The sequence below is a fragment of the Epinephelus moara genome, chromosome 11, assembly GCF_006386435.1.
Source record: "Epinephelus moara isolate mb chromosome 11, YSFRI_EMoa_1.0, whole genome shotgun sequence".
NCBI classification, from domain to species: Eukaryota; Metazoa; Chordata; class Actinopteri; order Perciformes; family Serranidae; genus Epinephelus; species Epinephelus moara.
The window spans coordinates 24,493,533-24,515,095 of NC_065516.1; the positions used below are offsets into that span (position 1 = coordinate 24,493,533).

General features: G+C 41.3%; 1 protein-coding gene across 3 annotated transcripts in view; it reads left to right on the forward strand.

Moving 5' to 3' along the window:
- tpk1 (thiamin pyrophosphokinase 1) overlaps positions 1-21,563 on the forward strand; it is a 102,924-nt gene that overhangs the window by 64,479 nt on the left and 16,882 nt on the right. For all 3 annotated transcript variants that reach the window (XM_050057263.1, XM_050057264.1, XM_050057262.1), the window contains exon 8: positions 3,334-3,442. In XM_050057263.1, the coding sequence (XP_049913220.1) occupies positions 3,334-3,442 (109 nt within the window). The remainder of the gene's footprint in view (positions 1-3,333; positions 3,443-21,563) is intronic.

The following is a 21,563-nucleotide window of genomic DNA, read 5'->3' on the forward strand; positions in this document are numbered from 1 at the left end:
TGTAAAAAAATAATAATAATTTGTTCTGCCTTCATCTGTTTGTTGGTTTTTCTCTTGTCGTCTGCTCTATTGAGTCTCTGTCACAAGGGCCACGCAGAGCCACATTTACTCAAGTTAGTATGCCGGCTCCTGATGATACTTGAGAAAACCTGCTCTCTGTGTTGTGGGACAGGCAATGCACAGCGCTGTGTCAGCCCGATCCGTGCCATAAATCATTCTGTAAGTGCACTCACTTCAGGTCAAATGTACGAGCTTGTTTACCTGATGCCCTTTTGAGGAGTGAAACTTGTCAGGGCAAGGGCTGATTTAAATGATAAAGTGTGATACCTTTGGTATGTTAAGTCATCCCAAGTTAGCAACAATGTGGCATTCAAATGTAATATAAATACAAACATGAGCTAAAAAAACTGGCCCAAGTCTGTTCTGTGCTGAAACAGTACAGAACAGACAGTACAGTAATAAATGTAAGGCAAATAGATAAGTCTTAACTTTGTTTATAAAACTCAAATCTTACCTTGAAAGTCTTTAATGCCCTTTCTTTTAATAAACCAAGATAGCATGTTGCTTCAGAGAGTAAGGGTCAGATGTAGAACAGCATCCACACTGAAACCCAATGGCATGCTCAGAAGTGTCTCAGCAGAGAGAACTTTTACAGACAGGACCAATTGGCCCTTCGCTAAGTTCTGCCCCTTGAATGCAGACTGGCCAAACCTAGCGTTGCATCAGCCAGCTCAGTCAAGGGTCTGACAACATCACTGCTGTGCTCCATACACTCTAATGCAATTGCTTAAGATATTCTTCATTTTCAAGCTGTGTTTTTCAAGCTAAATATTGTGCCTGGGGCATGTCGTGTATTAATGATACTCGTTACCTGGAGAGGTTTCAGGTTCAGATTTCCTTCATTTGTCATTTTCACTATGTACTTCTATACATAAAGAAAAGTAGTAGTAGTAGTAGTAGTTAGCCACTGAATTTATACACATGCTACTTTTGCTGCATAATGATTATAACAGTGAAACAAAGACCGACCCTGCTGTACAGGAACCAGTGAAGGGAAGCAGGGAAACTTTGCTGATATTCAACCAGCTGTGTGTCATCACAGTCTGTGCAGATGAATGTGGTTTGGCCTCCCCTGGAGCTCCCTGCCCGTCCAGTGGTGGAGGTCCAGGTGCTGGCGGCGACACAGGGCTAGCCAAACACTGTTCAACTGCACACACTGTGATGCCACACAGCTGGTTCAATACCAGCAAAGTTTCCCTTTATATTCATTGTCTTCTGTGGCGATCAGCAGTGATGTGGTGGTTCACTTTTACACTGTGATCTGTACATTAGGCTTTAGCTTCTATCTTCATTATATCATAGTTTTTGCTGTTGAGTGAGTTTGACGTCCTGTATATATCCTTAAACACAGACTGTAGACCCCTCTGTCTGCTTCTCTCTGGAATCGCTTTTTGTTTTCCAAAAAATGCGATAATATTTCAGTTTGTTACAGTGTGGGCTCCATGCTCACTTCGACCATGATGGACCTCCACAAAGGGATGTGATTTAACGCAGGGTCATTTGATAATAATTACTTTACATAACAACTTTAATGCCACATTACTTATTGATGCTACACTTTGGAAAAAAACATTTATGAATATGCCTTACTGTGCTGTTAAATACCTTTTACATCTCCCACTAAAGTGGATACGATGATGAATTTGGAAAACGTTACACCTGCTTTAACATCAGTGTGTCACCATTGTCATTGTGAGCATGTTAGCATGCTGATGCTAGCATTTGCCTCAAAGCACCTGTGCTTTAGTACAGCCTCACAGAGCTGCTATTATGGCTTTAGACTTAGTGTTGTTGTATGTTTCTTATTCCTAATTTTCTGTTATCACTGTGGACATAAGCCTGTTTGCATATCACACAACTGCAAGCTTGTCCACTCTGATTGGTAGCATTGATAACATGTAAATAGAGTTTCATCTTCAACCTAACCAGAAAAAGGTGCATTGCTCCCGAGTCGATCACACGTGTGTGTGTTCGTCTGCAGGTGCACATGCATTTGTTTTCCCTTCTCTCTGTTCCTCACACACTCTCACTCTGACACACTTACACAAAGAGACTGTGTTTATGTATAGAATACAACCTCGGGGATGTTTCCTGAACACCAAACGCTCCAACGCTTAGAATTTTCCCATTATTCCTTCCCCCTGGCTCCGCAGCTCCAGGAAGCCCAGCAAAGGAAAACTCTGCTTTAAACATGTCACACTTTGAAGATTTCAAACTCTTAATTGAGTGTGCCTTTCTTTGCTGTCTTTGTCTTTGTCTGTATGATCCTTTCAGATGACTGATCTGGCTGTCAGTGCTTTTTGTCTTTGAACTTATGCTTGGGTGTATGGCAGTTTGAGCATACATGGCACTTGTAGCCTGCAGATATTCAAAGTGTTCATAGTGATTATTGAATTCCACAGTTTCTGCAGATGCAATGTTCCCTCGCCAAATACCTGTGTATAAGCTGTAATGAGATTGAGGTGTTTCTTTGTATCTTTTTTTGTGTGCTGTGAATGGGAGAAACTTTGTTTTGACCTTTTTACACTCCAGCATCACATTTTATTATAACCAGTACATTCAGAGCACCGTCATTATTCAGCCTGAAGAGTCTGACACTACCTTGCACCTACACTGTGTGATGCTTTTTTTTCTCTCTATGCTCTAGTTTCTCAAAGGGATACAGTGACTTTTTGAAATGTTGTTCATATTTATTTTTTTTGTAAAGCACTGCATAAAAAGGTTTTACTGTACCTCAAAAAAAAACATTTATTCATCTGTCCCTCACACACTATTAAAAAATACTCCTTAACAAAGTCAACCATCCTCCCTCACCAGCATATCTTTATTCTAAGCTAATAGAATGTGCTATAGTATACACTGCACATTTACGTCAAGTGAAGTATTCATAATTGTACAACTGCTAACTGCTCTTCAAGTGAAAAGCTGGTTGTTACACTTTTGAGGTGTCAGTACAAAAATCTTTTGACTCCCCGTGACACACAGTAAAATGGACTATAATTCAAAATGGCAAGGTATTCTTTTTAAGTGTGAGCAGGGACTGAAAATGGGTTGCAGCATTGACAAGAGCAATCATTTATTTTAATGAGCCTTGGTCCCTGGGCGGAGAGGCTCAGCTTCTCATTTGGGGCTGGGAAAGTTGAAGAAGTCTTGCTCCACATTTGTTTTCTCTTTTAATTTTTTTTTTCTATCCTATTGTTTCCACCTGTCATCGACTCTGGCAAACACACACACATACACGCAAACACTCACATTCATGCTGTGTTTTTGCAGGGCAGCCACAGACTGGAGGTGAACACAGGCCTGGAGGGTGATTGGTGCAGTCTCATTCCAGTAGGTGGACCCTGCCAAACAATCACGACTGGACTAAAATGGAACCTGAGTGAGTCCCTTTATTTTTCCCTTTCCATTTTTAGCATTTGAATGAAGCTTAAGCCAATAATTAATCTACAATTTTCCTGTGTTTGTAGGCTCAGTAAAAACAAAAAATGATATTTTTTCACACAGAAAAACAAAACATTTACAAACTATAAGGCACTTGGAGAGCGCAGACCTGCACCAAGACCAGTCTGTAGCCACAACCAATATATAGGCCTGTGTGTGGATATATTTCCCCCCAAAAAAGCTTCATAATTAACCAAAATTATTACTGTTACTGTGGATTGTGATATGGAGTCATCATATTTCTACAATTGGCTATGTTTTGTCACTGTTGAACTTTACTACCATCTGCTGGATTGAAAGATGTAGTGCATCTCGCAGTGTTAACGACATTGAAAAATCATTTGTGTTTAAGCCCTGCTATTCGGATCCACTTAAAAATTTAAAGGATTCTTCCTTGGCCCATGCTACACCCTTCCAGCACGTTTCATGGAATTTGGGCCAGTAGTTTTCCCATAATCCTGCTGACAAACAAACTAAACCGAAATCAAAATCTCCTTGGTGGAGGTAATAAAGTGTGAACGTTCATTTTTTAATGTGAAAACAAGGTAAAGAATCAACCTTTTTTGTAAAACATATTAACTGTGTCCAGAAAAATGTGCATGGTGAGTAGAAAGAAAGCCAACAATGTGCCACGTGCAAGAACATTTCTGTTTTCTTATCCTAAAACTCTTACTTAAAGCAAGTATGTTTGCTTGTACCAATATTCCAAGTCAATTTTACCCTCTTAACTGGACAAACTTGTTGTAAATTGCCAGCTAGCTGCCAGTACTGCAAACATAAATTAGCATTCACAGTGGAAACAACTTCCTCTGAATTTTCAACATGCATAATAAGATCCAGTAAAGTACAGATGCTTAATTTGCCTCTGTCAAATGAAGCTGCAGTTTAAAGAAGGTTTCATATATTGAAGACGCATACATGCCACAGTGAGCTTTTTATATTCTTGAGCATTGTGTGGAAATTTAATCAGACACCCGTCTGAGGGCCGCTGTAGTCTTACCCACTCTAAGCCTTATGGCCAGCTGCGTTCTTAATGAGTTGGCACAGCCCAACCTGCCACCAGTACGAGGGAAACCTGGACCTTCTGTCAGTGGGGTTGCATAATGTGTCTGCTTCTTGGTGGGTGTCCACTCTCCTTCTCTAGGTGTGCATGTGTGCAAGTTTCTGGGAGTCTATACACTTGAGAGAGCACGCTTGTGTGTCCGTGCTTGTTTGAACATGTCTGTATGTTTGAATATACAAGTGTGTGTGCAACTCCGGCCCCGTTTATTAGCTTGTTTTTTTTGTGTGTGTGTGCATTTTGATCAGCTACTGTGTGTTGTATATTTACTCAGCACACCTGTGAGATGGCCTTCTGAATGGTAATGAGAGGGACTTTATACATGAGAGTCCTATGCAGATTAGCCAGTGATAACAAGATGCATAATTAATCATATGCATATTTAGAAGGCTGGAAGTAATGATTTCCCATTGGGGTTGGGAGGAAGGACCCAAATGTGAAACTAAAATGAGAAAAATCTGTGTTTTTCTCATATATTTGACTGCTGTATGAATGAGTGTTCATATATAACAACAGTGCAGCTTGTAATACTATAAAATCATTGATTTGTGCGTTTGTTTTTACTGTTCAAATTTGTATCAGTGCAGAGTTTTCAGTGTAACCTGCTCAGGGGCCCACATCAGCTCAATGCCACTCTCTGGTGACACCAAGACTCTTTAGAAGTCCATTGAAATGATCCCCCACGCTTGGGTTCAAAGCCTCACTGTGATGAAAAATATATGATTTTTCTATAAAGAAAGAGGTTTGGGCTGTCAGCCATTACAGCTTAGTCGCCCCAAAGGGGACTTTTTGCTTGCATCTAGAGCTCGTTTTAACTTCAGCTTTAAAGAATAAAATTCTGCAATGATTCATGTTGTTTTGATCCAGAGCGTAAATTTGGGATGAGTAGTGAGTTACTGAGTTATTTTTTTATGTTTTTTTGTATTTTTTTCTGGTTGCTGTACTCCAAGGGAATATGCAGGATGAGCTGAAATACCCTTGGCTTGAGTTAATTATATCATGTGTTCTTTTTTTTTTATATTAGTTGATCAATAATTGATATTGTTGTGAAATTAGATCAGACACAGTACATGTATGCTCACAGAGCTGAGCTTGCACACGCAGTAAGAGGATACAACTTCTTATCTTGTCGAATATTTATCGATTTTGTCTTGAGTATCTATCATTTATATTTTTTTTGCAATTGTGAAATGCATGATTTTGGAATGAAATGGCAAATCGTTACAATAGCTTACTTATTTACAGTGTTAAAATTCATCTTTTAATGTGAAAACAAAGAAATCTTAAACCTCTATTTTGATGTTTCAGATCTCATAATCACACAGAGCACAGTTAGGGCAAGTTGTCATTTAGGGCCATTAGTCGACTAGTCACCTGCATGTTTACGATATTAATGTAATTATATAATGATATATTTTGGGCGGGGCAACACAATGGTTTGAGTTGAAGGTGTGAGAAAGAATAGTATCAGTAACATTGTTAACACTGTGCTACATTACAGAGAAATACAAAACCGTACTAATGAACCTTCATTAATATAGGCCTATATTTTATCTACAAGTGCACGTCACACACTGAGCGAGCCGCCTGTTAATGACGCTGTGGGCTAATGGGCATGTAGCTACTTCCATGTTTCAGATGGTATGTCATGTTTGTAGTCGACCAATGAAGATGAGTTTACATATCACCTTGGGTTCGTCCTTCACCTTCTCAAAATGATCCCACACTTTGGATTTCCTGCCCGACATGTTATTAACTAGCCTGTGGAATAACAGCAGGTACCAGCCCTGGAAATTAACCTGACTCCTGTCTGACTGCTGAGAGTGGCTACTTCCTGTGTCTGTCCTTTCAAATTAAATTCCCACATGGTCCAGTCATATAGGTTTTGGTTTATTTCGACACTTACTGTCATATTCAAAGTTATCTGTTTGAAAAGTCAAATTAATGTCCATCACATTGAGTCAAATGGTTCATATTAACATATCCACACGTCACCTGGTATTTATGATGTCATACTGCAGCAAGTTTTAATGAGATTGACCTCGTTGTTACTCATTTAAACACGGCAATTGCAAACTACACCATCTCCCTATCTGTTGGAACTATACCAAGCATAGACAATGGGGAAAATATCACACCACCACAACAACAAAAAATATCCATTAATCTCCCTTGTGTTGGAGTAGTGGCAGAAGTTTAGCAGTGGATATCTCATAACCTCGAGAAAATACACGGCTAAATACCAGTTGGGAAAAATATGCTTTTTGTCATTTTGTTTAATTAATCCCTGTAGACATGAGGGTCTGGCAGAGACAACAGAGAGGCAGCTACACTGGAACATTGGAGCTCATGGGTTGATGCCCCGTGGCACCAGGAGAAAGGAGATACTGCTGGCAGAAAAAATCAACTCCTGAAGGTCATGGCGAAAGCAATCTGCTCAGAACCTACTGCAGGCAATGTGCAGATAACGATAGATTAGTTGAGGCCTAAAGATTTGACATACATTTGAATGAAAAGTAAGTAAGAGGGGATCGTTGGTGAATGTTGTGGGAGCTGGAAAACACACTTCAGTTTGCCTCTTTTTGTGTTAATACTGCATCTTGAAAACAAAAGCATGAGCAACAGGTAAGTGCTAATATCCTAATGACTTAGTTAAAACATGATTCACAGATTTTTAATGCAGACGTGCTGTAGCTGCCTCTGAGCCACAATTGTGCTTCAAAATATATTTTGAACTCATGAAATCACCATTGTAAAGGTTAATATATAAGTGTTTTGATATTGATTTTTAGTCATATCACCCAGCACAGCGGTAGAGCTTGAATACACAGGCTTTGCATGAGAAATTTTCTGAGCTTTCAGCCCGTTGGGCAGTGAGGGAGGTTAAAAAAAAAGGGAGGAGGACGGGCAGTCTGCAACATCACGAGGCGGTGGAGGAAGCCGTGGATGTTCGTGGCTCAAGAGAGTCTTTGTTGAGACTGGTGTCTAATGAAAGGACTGCACTGCGGTAATGATACTAAAGGAAGGGAGCACACTACTAAATAATGAAGTGACTGCAGTGTTGTAAAGGTAACAATGTAGGAGGGGGGGATGTACGAGTTTATAATGAAGTGGCTGCTATGTGCTAATAGCCATGCAGGATGGCAGTGTATGTTGTGCATAGTGTCTTGAATGTAATGTGGTGATGAGAGTGCTGGCTGCAGAGACGGATGGACTTCTGAGTTTGCATAAATCTGGCACTGCTCTCCCTCACACACACTAAGCTGTAGTTATTCACACTGTCTCTCATTCCCTACTGTCATTTCGCCTTTTTTTCTTCCCCTTTACCTTCCAATTTGCTTTCATTGTCATCCTGTTTCTCCCTGACACTGCTGCTATCTTCCCTCTCGTTATTAGATACCGTGTGTGACAGCTGAGCTACTTATCACCTTCTGTATGTTACACTAATTTTCAGTCATCAGCACTAAAATACCCCTAGGATACTGTCAGTAAATACTGCCATTGTGCCTGTGCACATATATTGCTTGTCGTGCAATTGTGTCTATGTGTTCATACGCAACTGAGGTTTTATTCATGCATGTGTGTGCATTTCAAGATTGGATGTGTGGGATTTGGACAGTAGCTCTGGGCGATATTCCTTAATGATATCATTTCCCATCAATGATTTTTTTAAATCCATGTTAATATGTCACATGGGCACACACACCATTATACACCCGAGCCTTCCAGTTATATGTGATAAGTAGACAGGGCTGAATATCTGTGTTTGTGTCATCAGTATGTTAATGGAGAACAGAAACACAGACATGAGAAACACAAGCTAGAAAAGGTGCAGCCTTTTTCCCCTGTATGGTAATGATTTTTGATTTTTTTGGGCTGGTGCGCTCAATTTAAATGTATTTTGTGTGATACCTGCTAATACTGGATCTACTATATATGATCACAGCATTTCTTGTAAGGTGTTTTTTATATTATTTGCACGCGGTGCATGAGGAAGATTAAATGGCCAGAGGTAATGAGATAATATAGATTTTGCTAATTACACAAATTAATTCCCCAGAAGATTTGTTGGACATAAATATCTTTAATCAGAAAAAGCCCAGTGGTTGAACATGTCTTTTCAGCATGATGTGAATTCTCCAATTAAGCTTGTACTCAAATCATCAAACAGAACATAGTAAACTCAACATAATGTACATGATAAGATCACTAATTCCATCACAACAATATCATCTTGCTATACTCACCACTTTGCTGTTCTGTTTTTTATTTTCTCATCACATTTTTTCCACAATAAAAGCCCACCAGAAAAGGGGACGGTAGCAAATAAAGGGCTGGTTCTGTCTGCAGTTGAGGGAAACAAATGATAACTATAAAGAATTTATAGGAATGTACTGTAAACTAACTTACCGCCAACCTGTCTCTGTAAAAATGAATATGGCCGGTATTTTCCTTAATATCAATATTAAAGATTAGGCAGGGTCATCATTCAGTATCCTTGTGGCCTGAGGGTAGAAACTCATCCTGAGCCTCTCAGTGCTGCTTTGGTGTAATTGGTACCTTCTTCCCAACCTCAGCAGAGTGTAAAGGCAGTTATCCGGGTGGCTGGGATCTTTAATGATTCTCCTGGCCTTATTTTTGCAGCGTCCAATATAAACATCCTGTATGCAGGTTAGAGCAGCGCTTATAGTGTGTTCAGCTGAGCAAACCACTCTTTGCAAGGCCTTGCAGTCCTGTTTGGTGCTGTTGCCATACCAGGTGGTGGTGTTCCCCATCAGGACGTTCTTGATGGTGCAGGAGAAGAAATTCCTCAGTATTTGAGGGGATTCCCAGCAATTTTCTGAGACGTCTCAGATAAGTAGTCTCGACCTTGCTTTTCTCACCACTGAGTCAGTATGCGGTCCCCAGGTCAGGCTCTCAGTGATGTGGACACCAAGGTTTTTGTAGCTTTCCGCCCTCCCCACCGAGGATCCGTTGATATTAAAGGGAGCGTAGTTCCTTGGCTGCTCCTTCCCAAAGTCCACCATCATCCTCTACTTCCTTCAGGTAGGCCTTTCCATTGTTATCTGTGATCTGGCCAGCTGTGTCGTCAGCAAACAAATCATGTTGTTTGAGTCTGAAATGGCTAAATGTGTGTGTACAGTAGGGGACTCAAAACGCAGCCCTGGGGTGCACCCATGTTAAAGATGAGGGTGAAAGAGGTGTGTCCACTCACTCTCACCACTGGGGGACTTCCTGTCAGGAAGTCGAGGATCCACATGCACAATGCGGTGTTTAATCTCAGCTCCTTGAGCTTTGTGACCAGCCTGGATGAAACTGTTGTGTTAAACACTAAACTGTAGTCAATGAACAGAAATCTCACACAGCTCCCTTTCTTTTGTAGATGAAATAAGGTGGTGTGGTGGATGTGTGCCATTGCGTCTTTTGTGGATTGATTAAGATGGTAGGCAAACCAGACGTTCAAAGCACTTCACTTCAAAGATGAATGCCTCTGGGGGGTAGCCATTCAGGCAGGTTGGTTGTGCTTTCTTGGGCACAGGAATGATGGTGGATTTCTTAAAGTACATGGGTAAGGTCCAGTGTGTAGGATTTTTGCCCAAAATCCTACACACTGGACCTTTAAGTTACTAACCAACTTGCCAGGTGCCATACTTAATTTTGAATTCTAATGCTCCAACAAAGGCTGAAATGCATAGATCAGAGCAAAGTGCTTGGTCATGTGGCCAAGCACAATGCCCTGCTTAATTTTGTTTCTACACATGTAAAATGCAAAATGGAGGGTTAGGTGAAAGGAGGTGTTAGAGAGACAAAGGGGGAGCCTGACAGTGAGGGAGCGACTGGATTAGAAGAAAAAAGAAATGCAAGGAGAGAAAAGGAGGATTTTGGGAAAGAAGCGAGAGCAGGGTGAAAAAAAGGTTATGATGTGATGACATATGAGAGAGTGAGAAAGAGACATGGCAGGCATCTCGTTCATTTGATGTCAGATGCTGACATGCAGCAGGAAATGGAGGATTATGGAAAGTGTTTGGAAGGGTGGAGGAGCTTTTAGCAGGAGCTCGTATGCAAACATACACACACACACACACACACACACGGAGCCATTTACTAACTCAGCTGTAATGTAATAATTTCCAATAAAGTATTATTTGACTTTCCTTTTTGTACAAAAAGTTCTTAGGTACTTGTTCCCTCTTCTAATCCTCCTCTTCTGTGCTCACAACTTTTATTCTTCCAGGTATTTGATATTTCAGGGCTAAAGAAGATACCACAGTCGAGTTTTCTTTTGCAGCAGATTGAGTTTGTTCACCAGGCAGGTTGGAAAGGATTCACTTTTTTTCTGGAGGACGAATCACCACAGTAGACGCTTGCCAGTGCCTTGGCCAAGAAACCTGCCTCATCCAGTTTATTTATTTCTTCTAGTTTCACTCCCCTCGACCTATTTTCTATTTATCCAATCTCTGTTGACACTTTCTGCTATCCAACAGTGCTCTGTGATTGGGGTTCAACAGAGGTGTGGCACTGCTTAGCCTTGACATGACAGGGTGAACACAGGTTTCTTAAGTAACAAAAAGGGTGGCTGTAATGCCAGGAGAAGATAAAGGAGCTGTCTTCCTTCCCCCCACAACCATGGGATATGCTTTCTCGGTTTCAGCCATATTTCAACATAACTATAGATGAAAATAATGGAGGTAGCTACTGTGACGTCCCCCATTGGTTTGTGGACCCCCATTTTGAAGCCTTGTGTTCGGCATTTTTGGATCTCTCTTATCTTGACATCTTGATTTTGATTTTTTGGAGCCAGAAGTGACCATATCTGGGCGAGACGCTGTCATAAAGGGGGAAATTAGCTATAGAAACCAAAACAATTTCTTGTACCAGGCTGTGAATAAATATTTCTGCGGTAAAGTTGGGCATTTTAACGTGGGGGTCAATGGGCATTGACTGGCTTCTGGAGTCAGCCTCAAGTGGCCATTCGAAGAACTGCAGTTTTTTGGCACTTCCGTGTTGGCTTCACTTTTCAGCCCTGGAGGTTGCCGTTTGGTTTAAAATGTACTATTTAAGTAACAGCTCGACCTTAATTGCTCTCTTGCTGATAGTTAGATGCTACAGCTAGCAGCCAATTAGCTTAGCGTAGCATAAAGACTGGGAACAAGGGGAAACAGCTAGTCTGGGTTGCCTAAAGCTCACTAATAAACGCCATTAAATGTTGTTTGTTAATTTGTTTTAAAATGACAATATTTCTAGTGAGGATTTTGTGCTAAACTATTTCTTGGTCGAGCATACAGGGACATCTTGCTTTGTCACCGTAAGGCTGACCGATATCCAGTGGAGACTCCAGGAAGTAACTGTGCCTGGCCAAGAAAAAGTCCAGCACACAGCATATAAATGTATTTCCCAAACATCAAACTATTACTTCAAAGTTCCCTGTGAAATTGTTGTCCACTATTAATGCTATGACGCAGTATGTTTATGTGTGTATCCACATTTTGTTTGAAGTTGTGGACGTACACAAGGATACACATACAAGCCGGTATGCAGGTGACGCAATACGCATTGCAGCCAATGGCTTCATACTGCTCCAGTGAGTAACAGGTGGGGGTAACATATCAAGGCACAACAAAATGCACCAACAGAGGCAGAGAGGAAGACTGCGAGCTAGTAAACATGGATATTAACATTGCAGGTTTCAAACTTGTGAGAAAAAACAGCTTTGCAACTGTTTTACAAGAAAAACAAAGTTCTGTAGACATACGCTACTTTCCTAGTATCATCACGTTGATGGTTTGCTATATATATATGGCAATCTTGCCCAAACCAGACATCAACCTTTTTTCAAATGAGACGAGTTAGACAAATGAGACGATTACTCGTGGTCAAGGATGGTCTCCCCTTGATACTGTTTCTCCTGCCCTGGTGTCCCTGTGACAGCCGTTATCTTGTGGCATGCGACATCTGCCTGAGGGTAGGACATGCTTCAGGGTTTATGTCTCTGGCTCCACCGACTCTGCTACGGCTTGGCGGTCTTATCCAATAATGTCAGCCTGGAGGTGGGGAGTGAGTCGTTCTCCACTCTTATACTGATGGCCACTTCTCTGCTGAAGAAGTGATTGTTCTTTTCTAATGTGTTTTCAAATGGGAAATATGCAAATTATAGTTCAGACTGGACAAGATTAAATAGAGTCATACACAGTCTTAATTAGCAGAACAGTAGTTATTCTCCACCTCTCTCCTAGTCAGGCTGCTTGATGGCTTGGCGACTGACGGCTCAGGGAATGTGTATCGTGGTAATGACTTATGAGTTCAACTGTCAAACTTTAAAACTCCCACTCCAAAGACGTTTTAATACTTATTGATTTATTATTATTTGTTTGACCTGATTTCCGCACATAGAAAGTTGGCACAGTGTTGCTGCTAGGTCTAGACTGGTGACTAGTGAAAGTACAGTGCACATGAAGATGGCTAGCATTGGCGTTAGTGGAAACGTTGGGGAGATTCAGCCATACATGTTTGTGCTTCAGTCAGACCCAGACTCAGATGAGGAGTCTGGGTCTGACTGAGGCTCAAAATCAACAACTAGGTACAAAGATAACATCAAAGCAAACCTCAAGAAGTGCCACATAGGCCTTAAGACCTGGGAGGCCACAGCAACAAACAGGGCGGCCTGGAGACAACTTGTCCGAGATGGAGCTGCACAGTATAATGACGATCTCCATAGTGCTGCAGAAGACAAGCACAGACGCAGAAAGGAGATTGCTTCCACCAAAAAGGTTCCACCCAAACCCACAATCACCACTGCCCACCCATGCCCACACTGCCCCAAAATATGCGGGTCCAGGATCGGCCTCTTCGCCCACCTGAAGACCCATTAGGACCAAGAAGGAGGACAGACATACTCGACCCCGAGTGGTTGAGTTGGTTACCTACCATGTTTGCTGTCAAAACTTTTACTGTGACAGTCCTGCGCTGGAGGTTTCAGGTTTCTTTTCCGGTGTTGTGCCGAAGTCTGTTCCCTTATTGATATGTGTTTCACGTATTAGACAGCGTTGGGCCTCCAAATTCGTGACACATCTAATCTTGCTTCACCTGCAATGTTTGAATCTCTGAGTTTAAAGAAGTGTAGAGGAATTTGAAAACACCTCTCTAGTGAAACTTTGCACAGATACAAGTCGGTAACGGCAAGGTCATTTATCTAATGGGCTGGTGGGAGGGGGACTTTAAAGGCAGCAAATAATAATTTCTTTTAATATGTCACTTTCTCATATTCTTACTTTTGTATTTTGCAAATCCAGCAACCCTTTCTGTAATTACTATGTTACTTTCAGGTGACTGATTCTTCTTCTCTGTCAAACTCTGCATGTACGTCTCAGTAGTTATGTGCCATTGTTAGATACCGAGGGATTTACAAGTTTCGTTTAAAATCTTCTCTCTTTGTTCATTTTGGGTCCCCTGATCTGCTGCTTAGTTGCAATATTGTACATTTTCACCAGAAGCCTCTGGTTTTGTTTGTTCAAATTGTCCTCATTCTAAATGTCAGGCGGTACATCTGTTCCTTTCTTGGACCAAATAATGCAGCGACCATCTGTGGGAGCTTTTCCTGATGTTTGTTTTTAGATTCATGCGCTTGTTCCACCTGCATAGAATTCATCCTTTAGATTTATAACTGTATATGCAAACACATAAATTGTACTCAGGCCCTTAAAGTTACATTATACATTCGGTTCCAGACCTAATATTGTATATGCACACAAAATAGTTTTGTGCTCACAAGGGATCGAAACAGACACTGCAAAAAAACCCTTAAAAGGGAAAGCTTTTCAGATCTTTTACATTTACCCTCAGGCCTCTACCACAGTCTGTTTTTAATGTTTTTAGTTACGTATGCAAAAGAAAGTGCAGTCCATTACTGCTTTAGTATGGGGTTTAAGTAGGGCTAAAGATAAAATGACAAGGAAAGCAGGGTCAGTAATGGTGAGCATAATTTTGTATCTCATATTAAATATGGTCCATATATAGCTCCAAAATACATTGCAGAGTCCTGCAATATGTTGCACTTTCTTGCAAGCTTAAATATTTGTAGCATAAGCAATGGCATGCTCAGACTAAGGCCGTTTTTCTCATATCCTTTACTGTAGAAGCTCAAACTGGGTTGCTGATACCAATGATTATGCAAAATAGGGGTGAGTTCTTTGCACTTTTGATTGGACATGCCCGGGCACATAAACCCCGACCAAGCTCTTGTCGGCCAGGCTCCGATTGTTGATTGGTTTTGCCTGCAGTAGCACTTTAAGACCCCTGCCAATTTATTTGCATTAAGTAGCCCTAACCTCTATTTTTCCCTGCTCATTTTCTTTGCTGTTGTGCATTCCATTGCCCTTGCTCTACCCTGCGGAAAATGAGTGGCAGCGGACCGCCCACAGCAAATAACCACTGTAACATTAATCTGACGTAAAGGGATGTCATTGAGTCTCCGCAGCCATGAAAGCACAAGAGGAGTTACCCACTGGAAACCACTGACATGCTCAGCTCAGGCACAGCAACTTTCAGATCACACTGTGCTTGTGCTTGTGTGTGTGTGTGTTTGTGCATGTGGGGATGTTTAACCACATCAACAGTTATTTGGAGGTTGGGGTATGCTCTGCACTCTCTCTAGCATTATGGATTTATTTACACTGATTATAATGTTTAGCAGCGTTTGGCATTAAATCTTGCAGAGCTGGAGATATATTCAGCTCGGCAATCCTCATACACACACTGATATTGCATTTTGAAGTCACTAAGTACCGCAGTTAGAACGTTAAGGACCTTTATTATTTTTCGGATTTTCCATCCCTTTTTAGAAACAACTGTGGCAAACACCTAAAGTCAAGGTCATTTTCACATCACTGCGTCATGTTGTTTTTTCCCGTGACGCCTGTGCGTCAGGGTGATCAGACACAAGCATCCATAGGTGCAATAAACACGTAGCAAAGCTCCTCTATTACCCTCTGCAAACAATTAATGACACCTTATCCTGCTGCCAAACACACACGTACACACAGATTAAAGATAATGAGAGGCTTATTCAAAGCATGCCAGGAAGGAGCTATACATTTAACCTACTAAAGCCTTCTGTTATTTATAATACAACATATTAAACTGCCTAATAAATGAACCCTGTTTCATCAGTCCACTAACAAGTAAAGGTGTCAGTTAAAGGTTAAGCTGGTTGTTGTATGTTAATGCAGAGTGTATGTTTGTGGAACTGCCCTCATAAAGGTATAATAACATCACTATGGAAGTTTTAAGCAAACATTATCCCTTGACATGAATAAAAACTGAGCTGTCGCTGAGGTTGGATTTCAGGGGAAGGCAGCAGGTGTGGGTAAGTGATGGGGAGGTAGGGGGTCTCATGTAGATTTCTTAGGCCTTGCTAATGCTGCAGCTCAAATACATGGATCCATGGATACTATTTAGCCTGCATGGGTTGGAAGCACACTAAAGAACACAACGTATCCAGGATATACTTTGCTGTACCATTATTAGGGGGGTTTGGAGGGGGTGTATCTGGAGGGATTACAGTCATACATTTACACAACATGACTGATTTCTTTTGTCACAAGCATGAGACCATTGTCCCCTGTGGTGATCCAGTTAGTGTACAGAAGAGAAGCTGGCATCAGTGGGTGGGAAGGGCATCACAAAACAGATTTGTTATGCTTGGAATATCTTAAGTATGTGCACAGGTCACATTATGTAACTATTCAAGTTGGATATAAATATGTATATGAAGCCAAATTTATTGTGCTTGCATACAGATGAAGCGCTCGCAGTGAACATGTCACTATTACTGCGGTGGCATCTCCCTACAATACGCGCACATTTGAACGCAAGCAGTTCTTAGCTCAGTGGCATAAAGAAGTTACGATGGGCCCTAGTGCACACTATAATGATGGGCCCTTGTGCAAGCTATCGTGCATGTATTGTCTCGACACAAATGGAGACTTGACATTAGACAGCATCAACATACATAATACCCAGCAATCATCATTGCATATCCGACAAAAATATCAAAGAAAGTAAGAAATTAATCATTTAATTGAATAACATATAGCTTATATAGAAAAAACATCAAATTTTGTTTTAACTAGTAACTGACTAAAAAATGAAAAGGAACAACAAAACCATGACGCAGGTGGGTTTGTGTTTTTGAGGACATGTATAGCAAATGGAACAGTTTTTAAATTAATCATATTCTTTTTTTTTTATCATTTAACTTTGAACACAGGTTTATTTCCAACGTGGCAATCTGAATCCCTTGCAAGGGCCTGCTCTCTCTATGGGCCCCTGCACTTTACGGGCCCCAGTGCAATCGCACTGCTTTCACTGTCTATAGCCCCTTTTACACTGCCAGATTTTCCGCAAATGTTGGGCCGTTTTGTCGGCCAGCTGCGAGCGTTTAGACACACAGAGCCGGATTTGCAAGTTGATCCGAGGTGCCCAATTTTCCGCCTCGTAGGGTAGTCATATTGGTGGAACCCTTTTAGTTTAAACAGAGGAGGTGGCCTTCCGCAACGGGAGGGGCTGTTGAAGACTTGTGGGAGGAGCTGTTGATGACGCCGCACGTGCGAGCCACTGGCAGTGGATAAACAGGAAACAGCTGATAGCAGGAATTAGCGAGCAGCTAGTAGCAAGAGGGAAACGCAAACCTGACAGACACTGTAAAGATGAGCAACTGGGGAGACAAGGAATTGTGCGTCCTCCTTGTCCTCGCAAACAAAGAGGCCATTAACTGTCAAATGATGGGGACGGTGAAAGACGGACCGACTTACGAGAGAATCGCCGAAGGACTGACCAGCCGCGGCTTCCCTCCCACATCACTGTTTACGTCACACGCTGAGCTACATGTTTTGTTACTTGCTCACGCCCCCCATTGCCCCGAAAAAGGCGCATTCTGTACAAACAAAAGTAGGCAGGCAGCATTTTGCCACACTCTTTTGTTTTTATACTGCCAATGCTGAAAAAAGACTGATTGGGCTTTCCTGCAGATTTGCACAATTCCTATCTAAACGGGGCTTATATTTACACTCCTGTCTCGGCTGCTCCAACAGTAGCAGCAGGCTTCAAAAAACTGATTCTTAAACAAGTAACATCAGCTAAGTTAAGACTGCATAGCGAAGGTAGTCCCAACAAATAAACTAACTGTGACATTATTGTAAAATATAACGTTATTTGCTCTAACTAGGGCAATGACCACAACATTAACATCATTCAGTGGGAATCATGAACAGAATATGTACAATGTTGTCCGGTGTTTCCGTTGAACGAGTGAGTGTTAACCAACTGCAGCCTAGTGTGCTGTGGTTGCTCGTAGTGACGGCAGCAGTTCAAAACACAAACTGAACATGTAGGTATCCTTGTGAAAGCCTTTCTGTTTTACTTTAACCAATTTCAAATATGCCAACCATTTACTTAAGTTACTACGAGCATACAAGGATGCATTCGGATGAAAGTCAACAGTTAACAGGGTCACTCGTTAAACTGTCCCACAACGGCCCCTCTATGTTTAGTTGCCAAAGTTTACAAAGCAGGGTAGAGCACGCACATCCAAGATATTACAGGTGCAGGACTATCAAGCAAACAGACTTTTTTAAAAAGGGGTGAAGATCAACGTTTCGATCACAAAGATCTTCGTCGTCTTCCTGACGAAGATCTATGTGATCGAAACGTTGATCTTATACAATAAACATTTGAGGAGCTAAAACAGTGTGCGGACTTCACCCCTTTTTTAAAAAGTCTAGTTGCCAAAGTTTGCCATCTATCAGCTGGATCTTGCCACTGCAGTAAAGAAAGCACCCCAAGATGACAGAGCACACAAAGCTGTTGCCAGATTTGTGTATAGAAAATGTTGGCTGGTTTTCAACACTTTAAGCCTGCTGATACATTTTACTTTTTATTGGTGAGTTGGACTTTTTAAATGCCCAAATATCTAAAAAGCCAGAGCCTGTAAGAAGGTTCTGTCTTAGCTTAATTTTTCATTTTCTCCCCTATCCTTTGCTTTTATGGACTTTGCTTTTGTGGAGTTGTTCAGTACATTTCCATTTGTGATATGAAGCTACTTTCGGGAGATGAAATATTCCTTGGCAGTCATTAAAATGACTGAAACCCTTATATTTTCATTTACAAAAGAGCTCAAGCTAAACAGACAAATGCACTGAGCGGACGTTATGAAAAAGTCTGTGGAGAGGATGACTGAGTGTTTTAAATCAAACACACTGTACTTAGTTTAAATGGTGAATGAATTAAAGCTGTTGGCTTCAGGCGATGTCTGTGGGGACGGCTGCCTTCTGAAGCTTTTATGGCTTGTCTGTGTTTAAAGTTAGAATACATTGGTGAAGTGATGACAGTCTCATGATCTTTGACAGTCCAATAAATACTGCTGTTGTCTCGAATTGTAGACCGGATTTGGGATTTTATATCCTGATAATGTTTTATTACAGTGCTGTTTAAATATCTGGCAATATCCAGTCTAAATAAATCAACCCAAGCTATCAGTGTTTCCCCAAAAGCCATTAAGTTTGGAATGGTATCAGATGTTTAAGACCTCCTTTTAGCTGTTATAGACTAATGTTTGTCATTACGACTTTCTAATATTCAGGGGATAATGTGTGCAGTATCAAATTGTGATTGTGACCTATACTTGGAGCTCAGCTTTTGTCCTGAGTAAAGGTCTGAGGCCACTGCTGACACATTACATTGTCCCTTATGGCACACCTCTAAACTCTCACACACAACACTCTAGTCATTTTGAAATATAATGTGGAGCTCAGTCAAAACCATGGCAGCTGCAGTGTAAATGACCAACACATGCCTCAGGCTCTAGGCTTTGTCTTTCAACACTCATTTCCCATTATGTCTCTCATTGGCTGTCATTATGTTCCGTAAGAAGTAAATGTGGGTCAAGAGCTGCTGTCAGAGGATGAAATTCCTCCAAGCGTGCTATTTGAAGACTTTTAAATCACCACAAAACGTTACTCCGACAAGTAAAAAGCAATGGATGATTATGGTTATGAAGGTCAGTGAGACAATCGGTCTCGGTCTGTGACTGACAGAACTACTAGCCATCGTGTGTGTGTGTGTGTGTGTGTGTGTGTGTGTGTGTGTGTGTGTGTGTTGTGTGCTGGCATACGGAAAACCTCCTTAGTCATTTCTTTGTGACTCAGGCCTCTGCCGTCCGACAGCTTAATATTAAAAAGCCTTCATCCTGCAGCAACACGGTCTGAGTTATGGCCTCTGGCACGGTGTGTGTGTGTGAGTGTGTGATTGTGTGTGTTAAAACCTGCTTCGTCATGATGTTTTCGGCTTAGCATGGATCATAATGAACAACAAATTTGAATAGCTGTCATCCACAAACCAACTCTTCCCCGCACAGTGTGTGTGTGTGTGTGTGTGGGTGAGTATGAATGTATCTTTTCTTTTATATGCTTGTGTTTAGTATTAGCGGGCGTGCATGTGTGCGTGTGCACCTGTTTCATTGTGCTCTTGTTTGTGTTTCAGTGCGTGTTAGTTTCCTTTTATGTGTGAGGATTCATATATTTGTGTGTGTGTGTGTGTGTGTGTGTGTTACGCATGTGACAAAGAGCGAGAGAAACTTCTGTGGACCTTGAACAATGGCTGTCAGCCCACTGATGACAGAAAGGCTGAGGAGGCTTTCCTCTGTAAGGTTTCCATTCAGCTTGATATGCAAATAAGCTGCTAGTACTCCACAACACTCGTTACAACCCTGTTCCTCATAACTTCAGTATCATCGGTCTTATACATCCATGCACTAACAAGCATCAGACACTTATACGCGCACACAGAAACACAAACTGGAGCATACACACAAACACACAGACTAGGAGCGCACAATAGATCAATATAATATTGATATTGTGACATAAAAGTCAGTTGAGTCGAGGATTTTGTTATTGTAACACAAGATATATCTCACTAAGTCTTTAGAGATATCCTAAGTTTTGTCCTCTCCAAGTCCTTGGAGGTATAATCATTAAGACTTCAGTCATGGTTGATTTGGTTTTGTAACAGTCCTGTTCCAAGTGACACTTTAACTGAATACTGAGGCAGCAAACATGCCCAAAGTGGCAACTAGGTGACATGTAGGCATATGATAAATGTTCCAAAGCGTGATTTGCAAGTATGACAATAGCATTACTCAAGAAAATGCATTGAAATTGTATTAGTGCATGAACGTAGCAGAAGATCAAGTGCATATCTGTATCTGTGGGCTTAAAGGATTCGTCCTGTCACGTTGGTTTAATAAAGACAGTCAGTGTTGTCTGAAATGGTTACACTGAACTCATGATCAAATGATGGCTTCTGAATTACACGATGTCTGCACAGCCCACATTGTGAAAGCAGCATGGTTGTCGAGCAGCCTTATATCCTGTGTCACACGGTGGTGTGCTTGATGTGTGATCTCTTCGGCTTACGTAGGGTCGTCTTGTTACTTTGTGGATAACCTAACAGGGCAAAAACGAAAAAGTTGGTCATTAATCTAATCTTTGACTGAACCCCAAAATTAAAACTACAGGAGATCTTACGCCTAACTGTAACTTTAAACAGAGATGATTTTTTAATTTTTGTGATCATCGATTTACCAATAAACCCTTAGATTTTTGCTCCTTGTACTGCTGGCATGGCTACAACTGTACACTAGGGTTGCAAGGGTATGAGATTTTCATGGTACAATAACCACTGCAGCAAATATCACAGTGCCACTATAAACAGTATTACACTATTATTATCTTACTATATAATGACGAAAACTCTGTCTGTGGGTGTGTCTGTGTGTCTGTTCCACGTTTTTCTCCTCACTGACTTGGTCAATTCATGTGAAATTTGGCACAGTGGTAGAGGGTCATTGGAGGATGCGAATGAAGCAATATTACATCAATTGGCCAAAGGGGGGTGCTATGGCAACCGATTGAAATTGCAAACTTTGAATGGGCATATCTCATGC